Source organism: Empidonax traillii, unplaced genomic scaffold (genome assembly GCF_003031625.1).
Source record: "Empidonax traillii isolate 1590-97213 ecotype Southwest subspecies unplaced genomic scaffold, ASM303162v1 scaffold464:size472915, whole genome shotgun sequence".
Lineage (NCBI taxonomy): Eukaryota > Metazoa > Chordata > Aves > Passeriformes > Tyrannidae > Empidonax > Empidonax traillii.
Window position 1 is genome coordinate 288207 of NW_020955657.1, and position 21068 is coordinate 309274.

At 38.5% G+C, this 21068-nt stretch overlaps 1 protein-coding gene across 1 annotated transcript; it reads right to left on the reverse strand.

Annotated features, from left to right (window-relative positions):
• Positions 1-679: 679 nt before the first annotated feature.
• On the reverse strand, positions 680-20800 carry AMACR (alpha-methylacyl-CoA racemase). The gene is made up of 5 exons (XM_027895668.1): positions 20519-20800; positions 17745-17888; positions 14613-14773; positions 9377-9563; positions 680-1473 (listed from the first exon to the last, which is right to left on the reverse strand). The coding sequence occupies exons 1-5, from the start codon at positions 20796-20798 to the stop codon at positions 1064-1066; spliced, it is 1182 nt and encodes a 393-aa protein (XP_027751469.1). The 5' UTR covers positions 20799-20800; the 3' UTR covers positions 680-1063.
• Between the last annotated feature and the right edge of the window lie 268 nt (positions 20801-21068).

Sequence of the window (21068 nt, forward strand, 5' to 3'; positions counted from 1 at the left end):
CTAGTAGACAATTCTTGCTTTCAGGAAAGTGTTCATGTAATAGGATGTAAAGGGGTTTTTTATGGTAATAATGCTGACAGTTTTGCCATGACAGCTACAAAATGAGCTGAAGTATACCTCAGTTTTGGAAGCCTTTGTAAGCAATAAACTAATCCTCATCAAAATGCAGACAAAATTATGAAAAAGTCTCAACTTTTCATGCCATAATTTCTTACATGCTGGATTAGATAACACTGTATTAAAGCCACATAACTAATTCTTCTTAAAAGTGTATTTTCTTTTGCCTTGAAAAAGACGATTTCAAATGATGGTTTAATTTTGAAGAAAATTAAACCCAATAGAGAATAACCATTGTTTAAAACCTGTGCAGCTAAGTCGCCAACCACTTTTCCATATAGAAAGGAAACGAATAATACTTGGCAGGTATTTTAAAAATAAAAGTCATTCTGAAGTGAGTTTCTAGCCAAATTGAAGTTCCAAATGTAATGTAATCAGGAGACTGCATTGAGAAAATGTAGCCAGGCTATTAAACAGATAAACTTTATGGTAATAGCTCTGCAGCAGCACATAAGCAAACAGCATTAATTTGACCATAGCTTTGGCATGATAAAGCAAATTAATTAATATGATAAAATAGAGGGAAAAATCCCTTGTAATCTCTGAGTAAACAACAAATTCATTTACAAAGAATATAATTAAATTTTATTAAAAGTATTGCCTTCAAGTAATTACAACATATATTACAAAGCAATGATGTAGCTAAGAATTAAAAGAAACAAGCCACAGGATTCAATATTTAAACAAAAATTCTGAGAATGTACAGCTGCTTACTAAACAGACTGTGTAGATCTTCAGAACACAATTACGATATCATTCTGGACAACAGATGATCCATGTACATAACTCCCAGTGTTTTCAATTATATTTAAAATTTAAATAATTTTAAAAAATATATTATGTAAAAGCAATATTATGCAAACATTCATTTGTCATATAATTCAATTTTAATGCATAAAAAGTTACTCTATTGGCCTTAAATTTGTGTGATATGCACAGTCAGAGATTATAAATTAGCTTTGGGTTTACTGAATCCTATTATTTTATCAGAATGAAGTTTAGCAATCTCTTCCTTAGTAAACCCATTTTCTAGAAGTATCTCTTCCGTGTGTTCTCCTATAAAAGGATCTCTTTCACATGAAGGAACAGCAGGAGTCCTTGATAAAAGAGGAGCAGGTCTAGGACTTATCTCTCCCTGATCATTTTTGATAAAAGAACTTCTTTGTTTGTTATGCTGATCTGAGGCAACATCACTAAGGGATAAAACAGGGGTCACACAGGCATCAGTACCATCAAATATGCTGCACCACTCAGCCTGTGTCTTCTGTGCAAATATGGATGCAAATTTTTTCTTCATTTCAGGCCAGTCGGAAATACTCATCTGAATGGGAAGTTCATTTGAATCTAACCCAAGACCTGAAAGAAGAAAAGCAAAAGTTAACTACAATATACCTTAGATTAATTACTAAGTGCTCCCCACAAATAGTAAATTTCTCAAGAAGGTAGTATTTTTCAGGCAGTACTGAAAGTCACTTCAAACCTTATTCAGGCATCTGTGCAGGGCAGGGAGAAGAGGAATAAAATGTTCTATGATGCTTGCAATTAGACTAAACTGCATCAGCTACAGCTTTTTAACAAGGTGCATATAATAAACACTAATTTGTATGAACACTTCACAAAAGCAGCAGCTGCCTAGAGATAATAATGTCCTGAGAACAGCTTCTATAATAGCAATTGTATTCTCTACCTGGCAGTAGCAACACATAAGTCTGCTGAATGGGTCCTGGACTACAGCAACACACTTATCTCACAGAAGCCAGTACATCTGCTGGAGCTGGACACTCAGAAAGGCTGCAGTGTTTGAAGTTCAACACCATCAGGTTATTTCTGTGCCCCAGATGAGCAGATGGTGCAGATGGATGTTCCCAGGCTCAGTGCCTGCAGCCTGCAGACTGACCTGCTTCTTCACTCTCTCAGTCCCAACAGTCTCCAGCAGTGTCTCCTGCTCTCTCTTCCTCAGCACACCTCCCAGACTCCAATCCTCCACTGCTGCTCTTTGGGAAAAGTGAAACCCATAGTCCTTTCACTCACTAACTGCTTAAGAACTTTGCCTTCCATGTCAGTCGCAAGAACCACCCAGGTACGCAATATGCACATCCCTCCTGAGACTCAAGAGCAAAAGATGGACATACAGGTTTGTACTGAAAACTTCCTGAACTAGCAAGTACCGGGGCCTTCCCTAAATTAGCACCACATTCCCTCCCACTGGGCACCTTACATCTCTTCTGTGCTGCTGGTTTCCAATCTCTGATTCTGTTCTCATGGATTCTGCTCTCTGCGCTCCCTACTCTTCCATTCTGCTATTCAAGGAGATGCAAGAATTTTTATCACTTCTTGTAGGGTTGATCTCAAAAAGGAGGTAAGAAACAAGAGAAAAGCCAAGTAAACTACACTTAAAAAATGGAGATGATAGAGAGGTACAGGCAGACCTTATGATACCAAATAGAAATCAGAAGTGATATACTGAAGGCTGTCCAAATAGTTCCACCTTGAAATTCAGGAGCATGAACACAGCAGGAAAAATTCAAAAAACCAGGGATAAGAAAGAATTTAATTTGAGAAATGAGAAAGACTAGAGAACAACTCTCACCACAATGCTTCACAAGTAACAAAAAAAGGGAGCTGCTTAGAAAACAACAGTTCTGTGTCAAAGGCAGTGAACATACACAGCCCTGCAAACATTTAATTTTGAACATTCTTTCTAGTATCTTTGGATATCTGTTGACCAACAAGTGTTAGCAGGCTTGAGTACTAGACAGCTGTTTGCAGGTAGAATTTACACAGAACTCCCCCAACCTTTAGCTGTAGATAGGCAGAAAAAACTTAAAGTTATCTTCTATTTCTACTTCTATATTCTACTTTCTTTCTTCTTCCAAGATTCCTTGTCACTGAGAGAGCTGTTGAAACATAAAGGGGAGAAGAAAAATAGACAATGTCTATTCTTCTGCTCTTTATGTTCTTTCTTTCTCATAATCTCTACAAGATGCAATTCTTGGGGCCTGCAGTTCCCACCAGCTTAACATAATATTTGAGAATGTAACTACTGAGCACAGGATTCTTAAATAATAGCTTTAAAAATTAATATATGCTTCGAAATTGTACTTTGGTACTTCAAAGGAAAATATACAGAAATTGCCAATCTCCAGACCCAGAAATACAGCCTTGCAGTTGTTTACTTTTAGAAGAAATTTGACACAAAGACAAAATAAGCATTTTCAGATATTAGATATGCCTACAGATATCAGGATGAATGTTACTACACAGTAAATATCAGTCCTTATGGATGGTGATACCAAGTCATGTGCACCTTAAATTACTAAACCTATAATCTAGTGCTCTAATGCCATCCTAAAAAGAGATCAGCTGAAGATTACCCACAGTGGTTGAAAATCCGTAAAGAAATAAAAGTTAGCAATACTTTAAAAATTAATTGCAGTATTAATTTTCAAAGTATAATACCAAAGATGAACAGCTTCAGTGAAATTTCCTTACGAACTATGAGGTGAGATGAATTCACCTTCCACAATATGGACAGCTAAGTAACAACACACTGCCTGAGATTCTGTCTCAGTGCATGAAATCTTGCCAGTTGGAAACTTTGTTTCATAAGTACTTATTTGCTTATTAATTATAGTTTGGGTCCTAGCAGCCAGTCCAACACGAACAGAGCTCTACCATTATCCCATGACAGAATTATATTCGACGGTTGTAGCAGATGGAAAGTTGGCTGAACGTAATGACACACATTCTGGCAGAACAGAACAATGTGCAGAACCTGGAATTTAATATTACATGCTCATTTTCCGTTTACCACAGAAGACTTCAAATTTAAATAGCATGAACTGACACCATTTAAGCACTGCAGCTTCTCATTTTCCAGTTTGTGCTAACCATTTGTGGTGCAGATGAGCAGAATCACAGCAGGAGTGACTGACTCAACAAGGAAACAATTACACAGCACAGAATTGTCTGGGATACCACAGCATGACAGATTTCCCTCACTGCAACCAAAAGCAAAGTATCTTTTACAGAAAAAATCTTGTAAAGCAATCAAAACTTACTTCCAAGTTTTTTAGTTCAAATTTTCATCTAGGATTTTTTTGTTTAGAAAAGCCAAGTTAACCCATGCCAGAACAGCTCTGATACAGTTTTTGAAAAATGAAGAACTGTCTCCTTTATTGCTATAGCATTAAAAACTCTTCCAGATGCTATAGCTTTTTTGACTGATGTCTGCATGTCATTATTGATGCAACAAACTGAAATCTGTATTTCTTAGACAGACTGCAGTAGAATCAGGCACCTATTTCAAAGGAGAGGAAACAGTAAAATTCAATAGATAGATCAGCAGAACTGCTTTACTCTTTCAGTATATTACTGTTTTACAGTTTCTTACAGTATTTCAGCCACACTATTATAAAAGCAGAGCTTTGTTCAGGCTTTTCTTAACTTGCTAATTTTTTTTTCAAAATTGTGTGGTCATAGCACAGTAATTTTTAAAATTGTCTTGCCTCAACATGACTGAATGGAACCATCTAGTATGGGAATCCTTAATTATGGCCCCAAAGGCAGCCATAATGTGCACACCATTGCACACTCTTGTCTAAAGACAAGTCATTCTCACTCTGAGAGGGAACTGGCCTTCAGAATATTCAAAGACAGTAGCAAATTATCATTAAACTACTTATGTAAAGTTCTTTGTCTGTTCAAAGTTTCTGAAACTAAATAATTTTTTAGAAAGTGACAGCTGAGTAAAAGGTTGATCATGAGCCAAGTTCTACTGAGCAGTGCTGCAAATGGATCCATCCACAGCTGTAGTCCAAAGTGAGATGCTTAATTATCGTCATTGCAAATGTTTTGGTGCAGCAAGAACATGGCCCTAGAGTATTTGTACAATGTTTAAGACTTATCATAATAAATAGAATCAAAAAAATGTAGCATTATGTGTACCTGAGTCTAACATGTAATGAGGAAACTGTCCCCTTCGCATTTCTCAATAGCAACATGGTATTGAATTCTGTTTATCAGCATATTTTTAACACAGTACACAATACTTTACAATCCCAAAATGGAGAGTCCTGTGGAAATACATCATAACGATGTCAACTGTGTTTTTCAAGTGCTTCCTAATTTTTTCCTTCTTTTTTTAAACAGAAGTCACACAATTTAGGACTATCAACGTTGTATGAAAGGAGTACTATTGACCACATGTTCAGGATTTTAGTAATTGTCAGTTGTTTTCACATCAGTGTACGTGGATACTAAGTTTACCTTGTGGAACCAACTTTACACCACTTGATAATGTAGAATCAGACCTTCACTCTCATCCCATACACAATATTTACTATTTCTTCATGCCTCTTGTAGCCTGGCTGCAGCAACATCAAGCACCTATTGCTAAAAGTCAAGACAAACCTGCAGAAGCAATTCACAGCTGGAAGACATTCTGCCTCTTTCTGTCAAAAGATTAAGACTTTACTAGTATATGTTTTTTACATCATATCTTTCATAAGATGCAATAGCCATTTTAGCCAAATGCAAAGGCATTTTAGCTATTTATTGCCTGACTTTTGAGGTAATAAAATTGTATTTGCAAAAGGACTACAGCTTGTTTGTTAACAACAAAAAGTCTATAGTTAGCCCAGGATAGTAGAGATAACAATACAGCTAAGGCAGCAATTATTTACTACATCTATTTTATAAAGATCCAGTTTCTCATATAGCCTGTTTGGTTTTTTTAAAGTCATAAATTTCTGGTAAGCAGAAGTTTAATCTTCCCTGATGACCACGATCTACAAAACCAACGATCTTCTCAAACTAATCTGGTTTTTTAAATTAAGTTTCCCTGCAGAATTCTCAAGAACTTTCCTTTCTGTGTCATTAGCTGCACTCCAGTCTACCACTGGCTTCCCAGTTCTGCAGGGAAACACTGAAATGAACCAAAACCAAAAGGAAACCAATTCCACTTTGGCTTTGGCTTTATCAGAATTCCGTGAGCAGGGACAAATGGCTCAGAAATCATGTTCCTTTCTCCATTCTGCAATCTTTAAATCTCCAGCTGACATCTGCAACACCCTTGTGCTCTCATTCTACAGGAGCAGCAAAAGTAACCCCCCTCTCTGAATATGGAGAGAGAGACATCAAGTGGTTTTTGAGTATATTTTGTCTGGAACGACACTAAATTGTTCACCAGCAGAACTGACCAGAACTAGGGGGAAAAGCTATGAAATGAAATTATGGAAGTTGTAACTGGAACATACCATTCTAAAAGCACTTCAAAGCTGGAATTAATGCCTGGAACAGATGACTGAGCCTAAGTTAAAGCTCCTCAGGTTTGTGAAAGAGCAATACAATTTTCACAGGCAGCTTTTTCTTCCCTATAAAATTCAAAGGCTTAAATTCTGAATTTAATTTCTGCAATAGATATCCCAGAAAGGAAATAATCCCTAACCCACAAGAGGGATCTGCTGTTCTAATTTAGCACACTATTGCTTCAGAAAGATTGAAACCATAAGTACTGAAAGGAATAAATATTTCCTATATATAAGTCTGACCAATTCATGATATGCACCTAAATACAATGACAAAAGACCAGTTACTTTAAATGCAATGTTGTGTGAAAATCTTAAGTTTGGTCAGATACTTTAAACAATGCACTTTTACAAAATAAACAAAGAAAGCTCACTGAGTGTAGACAAGCAAAGACTGTTATAGTATTACAGGCAAAGAGCAAAATTTCCTCGCAGCCTGTAGTCTGCATGTTGTATTTTTTAATACATAACAGAAATAGACTGAAACACAAGCAACTATGACTGCAGTTGTTGTCTACTTACAAATGGACACACACCAGCTCTTTATTGCTGCAGTAAGTATTTTTGAATCTTTAGCTGTTAAAATCAAGCAATTTCTCTGCATTGTAAATGTAATGAATACTTTCAAAATGAAAATAAAGTTTTCCAGTGCAGGTGCCCCTACACAGACAGAAGAATTCACAGTTGCTTGTCCAACTTTATGCTCTAAATTTCTGAGAAACAACTAAAAGAAAAGCAGAATTTTAACATTTTCCTCAGTAAAGAGTTATCTAAATAAGACACAGAGACCAATGAATGACCATGCTGTACCATCTGGCCACTGGATTAATCCATGAGAGGCTTCTATCTAGCTAAGATGCTTGAGAGAGAAAAGCACGAGTCTTGCCCTGTAGCCATGATCAGTACAAGAAGGTAAGACTGGTCAAAAAAGGTTCACTGAGAAAAAGAGTCACAAACAGAACCAGATGCCATTACAGAATTTGGGGTTTTTTTAACAAATACAGATTCCATCCCATTTCTGTAGCTTAAAAGTATGTGTGATTCAACTTAATCTCCAGAGAAGAATAAAATACTGCAGCCATGAATGCTGCAGGTCAGTGTTTGATCACTTTAAGCCAAACATATGGGTATTTGAGTAAGCAGCTTTATTTCTTTCTTGTTTTCTCTGTATTTAATACAAGCATTCTCCCTGAAGATATTTACTGGAATTCCAAATTCCCTAACCTCCAGAACAAGGGTTTACATTTTACTTTGATATAGTTTCATATTTATGTTTGTTCTCCAACTCTGATTTCTTGCAAGCAAGAAAATTTCTGGGAAGGGGATGAGAAAAACATTTCAAAGAACTGCAAAGCATGGAATAATCAGCGATACTTTCTTTTTCAAGATCAAGTTGCTTACAGCTTGAGTTCACAAGTTATTCTCAGGACAATCAAGAGACAAAGCACCTTTTCTTCAGTCACGAACACAGCACTTCCAAACCTGACATCTGATCTGTTCAACATAATGCTGGACACGTCCATAGGTCACTCCGGGTACCTTTTTTTTTGCATTTCATCTATGAGCAGGTACTGATTGGGATATTCCACACAATTGCATGGACATTTTTAAGCTACAAAAGAAGAAGCCACTTACAGCCACAGATGTGCAAGAACATGGGCAGCACCACAGGCTGCGAAAGAACAAAGGCTATATGGAACAATATCTCTCTTTGGGATCCTGGTCGTCAAAGGCACACCCCACCTTACAATCCCATACCCTCACTTCATCTTACCACGCTCCTGAATTTCAAAAATTCCTGGAAGAGCAGGCCCTGGCAATGACTATGCTCTTGTTAGCACAATGCAGCTGGCTGGGGCAGAGCTGGCAGTAAATGCCTGTGTGAGGAGCTGTCATGGTTTAACCCCAGCCAGCACCTAAGAACAACACAGTCACTTATTCCCCTTCCCCCTAGGTTAAGATGGGGCAGAACTGGAAGGTTAAAGGTGAGAAAGAAACTCATGGGTCAAGATAAAAACAGTTTAATAACTAGAAACAAATAACAATAATTAAAAAAAAAAAAAAAAAAAAAAAAAAAAAAAAAAAAAAAAAAAAAAAAAAAAAAAAAAAAAAAAAAAAAAAAAAAAAAAAAAAAAAAAAAAAAAAAAAAAAAAAAAAAAAAAAAAAAAAAGGAAAGAGGGGAAAAACAGTAACAGAGAGGAAAATAAAATGCAAGAAAGATAAGAGACAGCTGCTCACCCTCAACCGCCTGATGCTCCTGCAAACCACTGCTTTAACTCCACACAACTATTCTGCATCTACATAATAAATTCTTGAACAGATAAATCATATTTTATAGTCATATTTAGGGAGTCTTTAATCAAATATAAAAATTGTATCCATAGCTGGACACTAAAAGCACTCTGAAATTGTGAGGAGGAAATTAATTTATAAAGCAGAATTTGCTTCTACAAAAATTTTGTTCCATCGAGAAATACTGTGAACTACTTCCAATGAATATTCCTTTCTAAAACCACTTAAATACTTACTTTAAAAACAATATAGCACAAATTACTGAGTTTGCTTGAAATTTTATTTGCAATATCAAAGACTTAGGTCTTCTTTTTTTAAAGTATATTCACTATCATTTGGAAAAAAGTGATTTCCAAAAACAATTGTTAAGTGCTCCGGTCACATCACAGACTTCCATTACCATAACTCCAGAAAAAAATCTGCAGTTTAAGTATATTTTCTGAGGGCAAAGTGAAGAGAGGATGAAAAAGAAAGAAATTAATTGCTAGAAGAAGAAGAAAGTCAATTGAACCGCTACACAGCAACCCAATTGGCTTCAGGAAGTGTTTCACATTTACAAAGCAATCACATAACCATGAACCATGAATCAAAACGGAATTATTAAAGAATTCATTCATTCATGTTTTGCTGATGTGAAGCAACAGCTCCAATCTACTTACCCTTTATTAACTGCTTATAGAATTGAGGCTCAATGGCACCCACAGCCATGAATTTTCCATCGGAGGTCCTGTAGATTTCGTAAAAAGGTGCACCACCGTCTAACAGGTTTTCACCTCGAGGTCTGCTCCAAATTCCTATATTTTGCGATTTCCACAGGAAAGAACTTAGGTATGCTACTCCTTCTACCTTGAAAATTTACAGGAAAAAAATAAAAGCTTCAGTAAATTAGCTGGCATGTTACCAAAATTCTATATAAAACAAAACAGCAAAAAGCTACTACTAAAGAAGATTTTTAATTATGAGACTTCTGGTAAGCAATTTAATTTCTTAAAGTTTTCAATTACTGTTTATATTGTATCTAGAATTAAAGAATCAGAAAGAGCATAAATGTTATAATGCAGCCTCACATGGATTACACACTTTCAATGCATGCAGTTTCCTCATTGAGAAAGTATATAATCATAAGGAGTTCACAATGGGAATATAAGCAGTTTCAGATGACAGGGCAAGCTTTTCGGTTCTATACAACCTTAAATATGACAACTGTGAAAGCCTTTTAAGCCTCTAGAAAACAAGATGAGTGTACCAGTCCTGTAAGTATCCAATTTTTATCTCAACATAACCTTTTTTAAATACAGTGATTATAAGAAGACTGCTATTTCTAGAGAAAAGACTGAAGGAAATCAAAGGCCAGTGCTCTCTTATCCCATGGGAACTAGAAGTTTCTTTCCATCACAAGTTAAAAATTATTCTCCTACTGTCATCCCTGGCAGGTAACTAGATATGGCAAGGTAATCTCTAAATAAGCAAGTGTCTGATGAATACAGCACTAGAAAACATGATCCATCCTGTTTCAACTTGCTTCTCAAAATTTTGTCTACATGGAGTACAATCAGATGAAAATTCAGTTTGTTCAGACTTTCAATAATTATCAATCTTGTACCAGTCTTTCAAGCAAAATCACGTCCCATAGTTTTGCTCACCAGCACAATCCATTTTCTCCCAACTGCATTAGAAAAACTGTAAGCAAAGATGTAGCAGTTAACAATGTATGGCCAGAAACATTCCACTGGAACAGACTAAAACCTGAGTTGTATCATTCTGAGTATCATTTTGATTTATGCATTTTCAACTGTGTAATATTAACCAAGTATTGTCTACAGAGAAAAGCACAGATCCTGTACCAAAATAAAAAGCTACTAAATTTTCATATGGAAAGATCTTTTAGTTTCTACCTTTCTAAGCAAGAATTTAACACAGGCAAATCTCTGAAGCATGCAGTCAAGAAAGTTTCCTCACTGAAAGTATGTTACTTGCCTCAAGGATAAGAATACTTCTGCCCTACTTGCCATATGTTAAAATCAATTAAAATACTTCCATATGATAAAATACTGTATACCTTCATCTACATGTTCACTTGCAAATTATTGCAAGGATATTAACACCAAGTTTGCTTTAATAATGATCTGATCTTGCATTGGTCGTATTAACAAAAAATACACAAAACCCACTGAAAGTAAGGATTATAAAAGAGGGGAAAAATATCAGAATAAGCTCTAACTGGTAATTGGATTTTGGTGCTGACAAAACTGTTACAGTCAGCACCTGTACAATACCTATGTACAATGCTACTTACCCTGAAAACACTTAAAATAAAACAGCACATCTGTTTCACACTGGCATAGGGACTTTGGAAATATCCCTGGCTGAGCAACTGGACAGCTAACTCCTGCCTGAGGCCCACTGGAATTCGGAGACAAGTAAAAAAGTGTCTAATGTCTGCACTAGGCCTCCAAAGTCACGCTCAAATAACACCACACACCCGCTAATGTGATCAGCTTCTTTTAAAACATGAAAAGGACAACATGGGCAGACCACACTTTAGCCTAATTGCAGGATGATTACAGCAAGCTATGTGCTTCACTTAATGGTCCTCAAAATAAAAGCATCAGCAGTCTCTGAAGCAGGCACAAGAATCCAGAGGCACCACCTCACTGGGTGACCTGTCTGCCCCGCAAGCCTTCTGTTCCTTTTGCAAACTGAAATAGTTCAAAGTGAGAATTACTCCACACCAAACTAACCTTTATCCTCATGACTGGCGAAGGCCTCTAGGATGTGGGAGTTTTGGTTTTGAATACTTCCAGGCTGAGAAAAACCTGGAACCTCAGGCTTCTGTTAGACAGCTAAGTGCTCCTGCCATGAGACTATTATGCAAGTGCTCATTACCAACATCCTTTCCTCTGGCTGTCCTTTCACAAAGAGTGAGTCACGCTCAGTCAGATGCCTACCATCAGCAGAAGGTTCTGTGGCTGAATTTGGAGTGAACCTCAAGTGTAGCCCTGACTCACATGCCTCTGATCCAGTGTGGTGCAAGACTGCAGATGCACAATTGTGCCTACTGTGCCATATAGCAGAGTCCACCCCACATCCTTCTCACTCAGCACACGGCAACTCTCTGGCTTACTGTAAAATACTGATGATCCTACAAAACAAGTAGGAAGAGACAGCAACCAATATTAATCAATCCAGACTAGGCATTTAATTCTTCTGAGGCAGACAGATGAAACACAGGACAGAGTGTTTATTTTTTACACAGCACAGCACTAACACTGGACACTGAGAGGAGATGCAAATTCAGCCCTTGGCCTGAACCTCTTTCCCCATTTTATGTATCAGTTTAGATTCACTAACTACAGGAGTTCCTCATGTTTATATTACTGGTAATAAGAATGCTCCCAATCCACTTTTCACCCTTCAGCACAGTAATCAGAAACAGAAGACAAATAACAATTTCTTCCATCACAAAAATTCTGACCTCAGTCTACAATTACTATCCAGAAAGACAAGAAATAATTTATTTCTTTAGATTGTCAGAAAAATAGACACTGCAATAAAATGAGAAAACCCTGTCACTAAATCCATGAAGTAATGGATTTAGTAATAAAAGTAATCTTGATGACACAAAGCTGCTAAAAAAGAAACTAATTTTCCCTCTTCTGATGTAGAAAATTCTACCATGTGCCAGAGTCATTAACATATTCAGACTCCCTAAACTATATCACAACATAAGGAATTTCTCTATTAAACAAAATATAACATTAAAACAAAATGACAGCTGAAATGCTGTGGCATTGTGATTTTAAAGTATCTATTTCCATGAAAAAAACTTAGGCACAACAACAGGCTCATGCACCCAGTCTATTTAACTGTCTTTGCTGATGATGAGGCATGTGTGTTTTTCATCCACTGTGTCGCTGAAAGTCTATTCAGGTAAAAGGAACATACCAAAATGCCAGGTAAAGTACATCCTGTGATACAGAACGTTATTCCACCCATTTCACAGACCATCAGACCATATCAGCAGGGGACTCTCAATTCCACAATTGCAATAAGGCAAGAAAAAATTGAAAGAGAGAATTTTGAGGGGCTTAAAAACCCCCACAAAAAACACACAACACATTCCATTCCAAATGAGCTACAAAACTCATTAGAATGTTAGCAGACTTACACTGATTCTTCTTCTAACAATTTTTTTTTACCTTTTTAAAGTATGATAAGGAAAATAAGGTAATACTATAAACTACAAGAAGTATCTCTTTCTGTATGTCAAGGCTTGTCAAAATTCTCCACAGTTTTTGTTTCACAAAACTATGAAACAAACTGTGTTTGTTCCACACAAACTCCTTCTATTTTATTTTGTAGGTCATGTTTTCAGAGCCATAATTTTTGTCGTGCTTACTGGGACTTTCTCAAATGTTTTTGAAAGATGGTGATCAGCATCTGAAACAGCATTTTCCTGAGTCTTCATAAACACTGAATAGGTTAGAATAATTGCTTCAGAATGTTTGCTGGCTCTGTTTCCTGTTTATACATCCTAATACAGTGTGTATGTGTTTTGCAACAGGATGGTATTGTTGACTCATGTTCAGCTTGTGACTACTACAAACCCCCAGGATTGTACTTTAGACAATTGTTCTCATACTGCATTTGTGCAGCTAATTCTTTCTTCCTGAAGAGGACTGCAGAGCAGTGCTATCCATGAACTGCAGCTAATTTTTTCCAGGTCATTTCTCCAATATGAAAAGGTCATTCTCAGTTCTAATCAAAGTGTCCAACATACTTGTAGTCCGCCTCACATTCATATTATCTTTAAATTTGCTAAACACAATCGCTCATCCACCATTCAGCTTGTTGGAGAAAACACTGAAAAAAACCCCAACAAACATGTGTAGAACTCCACTTGATAAGCTTTTCATTTTGACAATCAACCATTAGTAACTATTACTGCAGTAAAAACATTAATCCTGTCTTGCACTGTTCCCACAGAATTTTCCTCTAGACCTAATGCCATGGCCTGCTCCTGGAACTGCTGCATGAATTTGTCAAAAACTTACTCAAGTTAAGAGATCAAACATCACTTTCTATTCTCCCATCTTCAAGACCACTTCAACAAGGGAATTTTTTTCAATTAATGTAATTTTTTTTCCAATTTATATTTCTGTCTAAGCCATAGCCTTCACTGTACTACAATACCTCAAAGGGAGGTCCAATTTTAATTGCAAAGCTCTTTAAAAACAGAAAAAAAGAGAGACCAACACAGAAACAATACTTGCAGGTAAAATGGATTTCAAGGATAAACAGAAATAAGTATTTTTCCTCTGTGTGTAAGTGGGTGGCCTTCCAGTGGCAAAAATCCAGAGTACTCATTATTAAGCTAACCGAGCCTTTAATTTATTTTACAGCACATTCACAAGCGTTTGAAATTGACTTCTTGGCAATGACCCATGGCAGTGTAACTCTCCAAGGAAACAGTGTCTCTAATAAGATACCAGGTGCCACCAATTCAAAAGACAATGTATCTTGAATAAAGCTAATGCAAGTCTCTATTTTATTAGTATTAACCCTTTTTCTATAATGCATTATGTTAATTGTTTATTACATACCCTATCTTACTCATCAAATATATACAACTAATACTTTGTGCAGAAGGCAGACAGGTAAAGAGAGAGGAGGAAAGTCATAGAATGTGTTACATGACATAAGGATGTTATGGCAATGGTGAGTAATATGTGAAAACTATTTGCCTGTGAAGGAATAGCCATTTTATGAGGTTGCTTTCCCCTTCACAAGTTCTCGATTTTAAACCTTATGTTTCTCCAGTTTCCTCCCTTTCACAGATTTAGAGTAGGAAAAAGCAAAACTACAAAACCCCGCTTTCCTTGAGACTTTACTTACCATACTTGCATCAATGATCTGCCCTCTGCCAGATGTGGCACGTTCATAAAGGGCTATAACAATGCCCAACGCACACATGACACCTCCACCAGCAAAATCTGCCAGAAGATTTATGGGTGCGTAAGGGTTTTCATCTTTTCTGCCCAGGTTTGACAGCACACCTGACGGGAGGGCAAACAAAGCAAGCATAAGCATAAAATTAATTATAAACATTCATTTCTAAATTTCTACAGTTAAAATTTCTTTCTTTTCGATCTATACAAATAAACAAGGGATAAAGCAATCTTCTACCAACAGTTTTCTGTCTTTATTCAGCTGTGTCCTAGAACATAGTTACTCTTTAATTCACAAAAGAACAAAATAAAATACATGAAATCACATTAGTGAAGACGTATTTAATTAAAGGTACTAATAAAAGTCTCACAGATAAACCACTGATATTTTGGCTATATGAACATTTTAAAAAAAAACTCTTGTGTGCAGTAATTGTTAGCACTATGGTACTATTAGTACTATATTAGTACTTCATACATGCATAGAACCTGCCCCATAACAGGCATTATGAACATGTTTCAAAGCAACTTTAGTAAACTGTTTCTTCTTTGAATCCTTTAAAGTAAAAATGCAGATGTACAGTCTTAAGTGCACATAACCAATGAATTAATAATCATAACAAAGGATCTCACACTGACAACTGTGCTTCAGTCCTATCCTCCCTCTTCAACTACCTTTGGGATAGAAAGAAAAGATTGCGTTTAAGAGGAACCAGTGAATAGAACAGGCGGGTTATCTCAGATTGCACGCGATGTAAACACAGGGAACTTATACCAGCAATTATGCAGAAATTAAAGGAATTAGAGCAAAGGCTAAGCCAGTTTACTTCAGACAGAGCTTTGAATCTGTTAACACTTCTCTACCATCCTGATCCTCTTTACTGTGACCTTACTCTTTCTAGTTTCCTCATAGTGATTCCCTTTGGGCAAGTAAGAAACTCCAGTGAGATCACCTCTCTCCTCTGTCTGTATCTTAAGGTCTGACACTTGCAGAATACCTGATCAAAAATGCCTGAGAACTGTATGGTTCTGATGCACTCTTTATTTAGCTAATGGTCTAATGCATTTCCTAAGAGCAAGCAACTTGAGTGAATGGTATAAAAAAGTTTCCAAACCCTGTAATGTAAGTGCAAGGCCCTGTTGCTTGCTAAAACCTTCCTTTAACAGGCTAAAGGTTGTCACAGGCACCAGCAGGTTAACATGCTACCTTCTCTCTAGATTTCCAAACACAAGCCATTTTTTAGTTAGGGAAAGCCAAAGTTCACCAGGAAAATACTCAGAATATGAGATCTCATTTTTGAGGAATGACACCTCTCAAACACCTTGCTTTATTTTCCTTTAATAGGCAGAAAAACTCGATCTGTGAAATTTCAAGCAAAGTGATTTTAGGAAGATAACACTAAAATACTACTGATTATATCATCTGCAGAGGAAAAAATCACTCTATTTTGTAAAACAGAAAATACTACATTCTATGGTACAGATGGACTCATGGCTAGGCTTCGCGAACGAAGATTTGAGAGGGGCTCTACCCACGCTTGCTACAAGCGCGCTGATGGCTAAAAAGGCCAATGCGAGATAGACAAGTCCGGTTGCAGAAGGTACAGCAGAAAGACTCCCCAGGTGATATCGACGAGACGTGATTCTTTCTGCGTTGTCTTTTCTCCTCGAGAGTGATCCTGCATGTGTTCTCAAAAGCAGCAGCAGCGTTATAGATGGTGTGTCTCCAGGCCTCCCAATTGGAGGCCAGGGTAGACCAATGGTTGTGGTCAATATTGCCAAGGCTGAGGGACTGTTTCAGGCAGTCCTTGTATCTCCTCTTCGGGCCTCCTCTCTTGCGGTAGCCAGTGGCAAGTTCCCCATAAAGCACGATCTTGGGCACGATTCTATGGTACAGATGGACTACACTGCTTCTGTAATGACTCCTTCCCTACACTAATAACAAATAAAAATATCCTAATACTTTGAAATCATCTTGACATGAAGTCAAAAGTGTTTCAAACAAGGCATCCTTTCTTAAATCTTTTTTATTCTCTGACAGTTTTACATAATGAGAAAAGACTGAATCCACCCCTAAAGAAATTTAATTCCACAACACAGTTACTCCTCACTATAGGTGATACCAGATCACCACATTTGCAGCACCTCTGCTCCAGCCTTTTGCTGGGTCTAAAAGAAATGCTCTGTCCAGTGGAAACTTCAGAAGTTTTGGGGCACTTTCTCTCCTTCCTCACAGGCTTGGAGAAGCAGCAGAGACAGAAGCAGTGCGAAGAGCATGAGGTAGGACCATGTGTGGATTGCCATCATCAGAGGTGGGTAATTTTGTTTGCTACTGTATACTTGTAGAATCATAACACTTAAAACAGCACAATGTGTACAACCCCTTAATGGAACTTGGCACTGCCACTTTATTTTAAGCCTACTGCATTTCAGCTGGTGTCTGTGCAGACACATCTACAAGCAGAAAAGCACAAGAACCAGTTGTCTTAGGCTGCCTAGTTTCTCTTTGCTCAAAAAAAGCTCACAAGCCCGCAAAATAATCCTCAGGCCTTTCAGGATTATAAGCATACAGATTTTCTCGGAGAGAGGCCCTAGGAAAAACTTCAGTCCTCCCTTCAAAGAGGTTTATTCTGATACAGTAGCACAAAGGTGGGAAAATAATGTACAGCCTGAGAAGATGTGCTGATCCAGCCTAACAGCTTGCTGCTGCTGGCAAAACAAACAGCCTGTCCAGCTCACATTTCCTCCTTTTCTTGTGCTAACTGGTTTGTTGGATCCCTAAATTAACTGCTTCACCTCAATAACCTGGCAGAAAGAACCCTCATTTCTCCTGACCAGTTTCTGACTTGTGAGGAAGTTTACAGAGGGGTTAAGCAAATGCCAGAGCTGACTGGAGAGAATGGAGCAAGGAAAAGCACATGGAAAGGAAACCCCCTCTTCACTCACAGAGACACCTCAGATCAGTTCAGCCGTTTCATCAGATTGCACCTTAGATATTTTGAGCAATCTGCTTTCAACAAGTTCCTGAGTTTTAAGGGGGGAAAAAAACACTTAAATTAACAGAAATTTTACATCCTACCTGATAAAGCCAAATAATTGATGTCATGACCTGCAGACTTGGCATATTTTCCTGTCTGGCCAAATCCAGTTAGTCTAGCATAGATGAGGCTGGTATTCTCCTTCAAAAGGACCTCTGGACCAAGCCCAAGTTTTTCCATGACACCTTAAAAAGACATAACCAAGGAATTCTAATTCACATTTATTTTTAAAAATTAGTTAAAACATACATGGTTCAAAATCAGATTATACAACAACAAAACTCAACTGTACTTTGTAAAGTAATACATTCCACTTCAGTATCCATATTACAATGTGAACATTATAAATTACTGACATACTGAATACATATTTAATATAAACCAAGTAGAAATCAAGCTTTAGGGTTTTTTCCCTTTTTTTAAGCTTTTTTCCCTGTTTTACTTCTCCAAAGGAATGACAGACAGCTTCCTGTACTGCTAGATGAGCAAGAAACCTAAAAAGGCTTGTAAAACAAGCGAAAAAAGAGGAAGAGCAAACTCTTACATTTTCCATATTAAAACTACTTGAAATTTCTTCCACATCTCACTGCAATACACCTTCCTCATCGTTTTAGTTTCTCGGTGCCCCATATGTTCCTGTACCTTTTAACTCACTGATACAAATGGAGCATGCCACTATTCCACAAAGGATCTACAACAACCACACAAAAGTAAATGTGGTCTTTTGTAACGTAGAGAGTAAGAGCTTTTAGAAATCAGTGAAATGTATGTTTGACTAGCATGGGTTTACAGAAATCAGGGCTAAAATTTTGATGTTGCAGTTCTAAGTGGTTTTAAAAGAAGCAAATTTGAGTTGCAAGTAAATTATACTGTCTTACTGTCTCAATGCAGCTTAGTCAGACTATGACCTATGATACCTATACTGGCACTGCAGAGAGACATATTTTGGAAGGGAAAGGGTAACGTAATTTCAGTACCTGTTCCACCTAAGAATATTACTCCAGCTTATTTCACAGACTAATCCACAATGTTACACCTTAAACTTTGTTAAGATCCATCTCTATTGCATTAATTACTGGGCAGTGGCAGGTGATTAATTTGAAGGATAAAGCCATGAAATTTGGTAAACTGCATGATTTCCAAAGGCACAAGTGAGAACTGTGTGCCAAATAACTCCTCTGATGTCACGAAGTCATTGCTGAAAGGTCAACAGCACATATGCCTTTTACGAAACTCTCCTATCACTTGGGCCCTCACCTTCTTACTGTTTCACACCAGCTTCATGATGGGTCACGGATTTGCCTGTTCACCTACAGGCCCATAAAACCTGGTATCTAGTTACAGAATTGCCTGCACTTTCAGCTTAAAAAGAAAAGCAAGTCCCTACAAAACCAAGGAAAACAAGATTTCATAAGAAAAAAAAAAATCTGCTAGGAAACAGGAGACTAGCTACAAAGAAAAAATGGAATTTAATGTCTTCATTTTGTCTGCACAGCTTCTGAGGAGGGAATAACACAAACAATTTTAAAGTAAGACATGTAAAAATTATAAAACCCTCTTTCCAAAACGAAAAGAATTATTTGTGACACATGATCTGTAGGTCTGTCTATGATGTGTGATGTTTAACTGATACAGCATTATATTTCTAATCGGTTAGAGACACCCCAAAACATTTCGCTCCTCACCAAAGCATCATCATAGAATCACAGAATAATTTGGTTTGGAAGGAACCTGTAAAGGTCACCTAGTCCAACCCCACTGCAAGGAGCAGAGACATCTTCAATTAGATCTGGGTGCACAGAGCCCTGTCCTGACCCCGATGACACGCTTCATAGCAGAACAGCATCCTCAAGGAACAGTGGGGATACTGAAATAACCATCAAGTATGGCTTATCAACATGTCAGATCTGAAAAGCCAATATTTGAAACTAAGGACCTTAAAACAGTGTAAACTGTAAAAAAAGTGTAAACTTTGCTACTGACAAGCAGATGTTAAACACCCCTAAATATTGTAAATTAGTAAATATGCATATTGCAATTAAAAGATGAACCAAAAGATCTTTTTAAAAGATAATTTTCAAAAATTGAATAATTCCATACTTGAATATTTAAAGAATTTTTCCATTTAACCTAACGTTAAAAACGGAAAATAATTACAAAACAAGGAAGGTTTCCATAACTTGGACTTAAGACTGGCGGGAAATGGGTTCATGAAAAGCAACTTCCTAAAATCACATATGACTTTCAAAGACTTGTAGTTCACAACCTGGTTTTGAGCCTAAATCAGAGTTATCTTGTTTAAGAGAACTATACTACTCTACTGAATATCTAACACTTGTTCTTATACTCATCTCCCTGGAACATGTGCTTTATAAACGTGTAACAATAGAAATGCACAACGTCAGATCTTCAGAGGAACTGTCAGCTCTGAGACCTCTGACCCACATGGCAACCTTACAGATGTAACCTAGAGCTGGACGGTATCAGCAGGCCAAGTGTGACCCCTTGGCTGGGATATCCTCCTGCTCGTCCAGAGCCCAAAACCAGGGGTGACTCCTGGTCTCTCAAATCCTCCTGCTTGTCCAGAGCCCCGGCTTTGGAGCACGGCTCCGGCTGAGCGCTCCTTCCCTGCGCTGTCACAGCGATGCTGCACTGCACAGCGCCCAAACAGAGCACAGTCACAGCAAATGCACCCCAAACTCCCGCTGCCCGCCCGCTTCCCGCTCGCAGGCTGGCCGGTGAGAGCCCCGCAGCCCCGACCTCCCGCTGCCCCCACACGGCCTCCCTCGGCGGCCCCGGCCCCGCCGCCCCTCACCGTGGCGGAAGGGCTCGATGAGCACGTCCGCCCCGCGGCACAGCCGCTTCAGGGCTGCCGCTCCCTGCGGCCGCTTCAGGTCGAGCGCCAGGGAGCGCTTGCCGCGGCCCTGCACGTCGGGGGCCGCGGGGGAGCCGGACGGGCGGTCGACCCTCACCACCCGCGCCCCGAAGTCGGCGAGGATCATCCCGCAGAGCGGCGCCGGGGCCAGCCCGGCGAGCTCCAGCACCCGCACCCCGCTCAGCGCCATGGCCGCCGCCGCCTGCGAGCGCCGACACATCGATCCGGCCGCTGCTCCCGTGGCTGCCCCGCCCGCCCTGGCGCGGGCTCCGGCCCTCGGTGTCCGCCGCTGTTTCCTTATCCCGCGCCCGTGTACCCCGCGATACCCTCCGACCCGGTGCGGAGGGAGGAGGAATGGGCGTTCTCCTAAACGCTGAACTCTTAAAGAAGCTTCCCGGCCTGACCATCCAGGGAGCACTCTGATAGTCACACCCGCACCACCTGAGCTGGGGCCGGGGCTCCTTCGCAGGTACAGCCCCCATGCTCACAC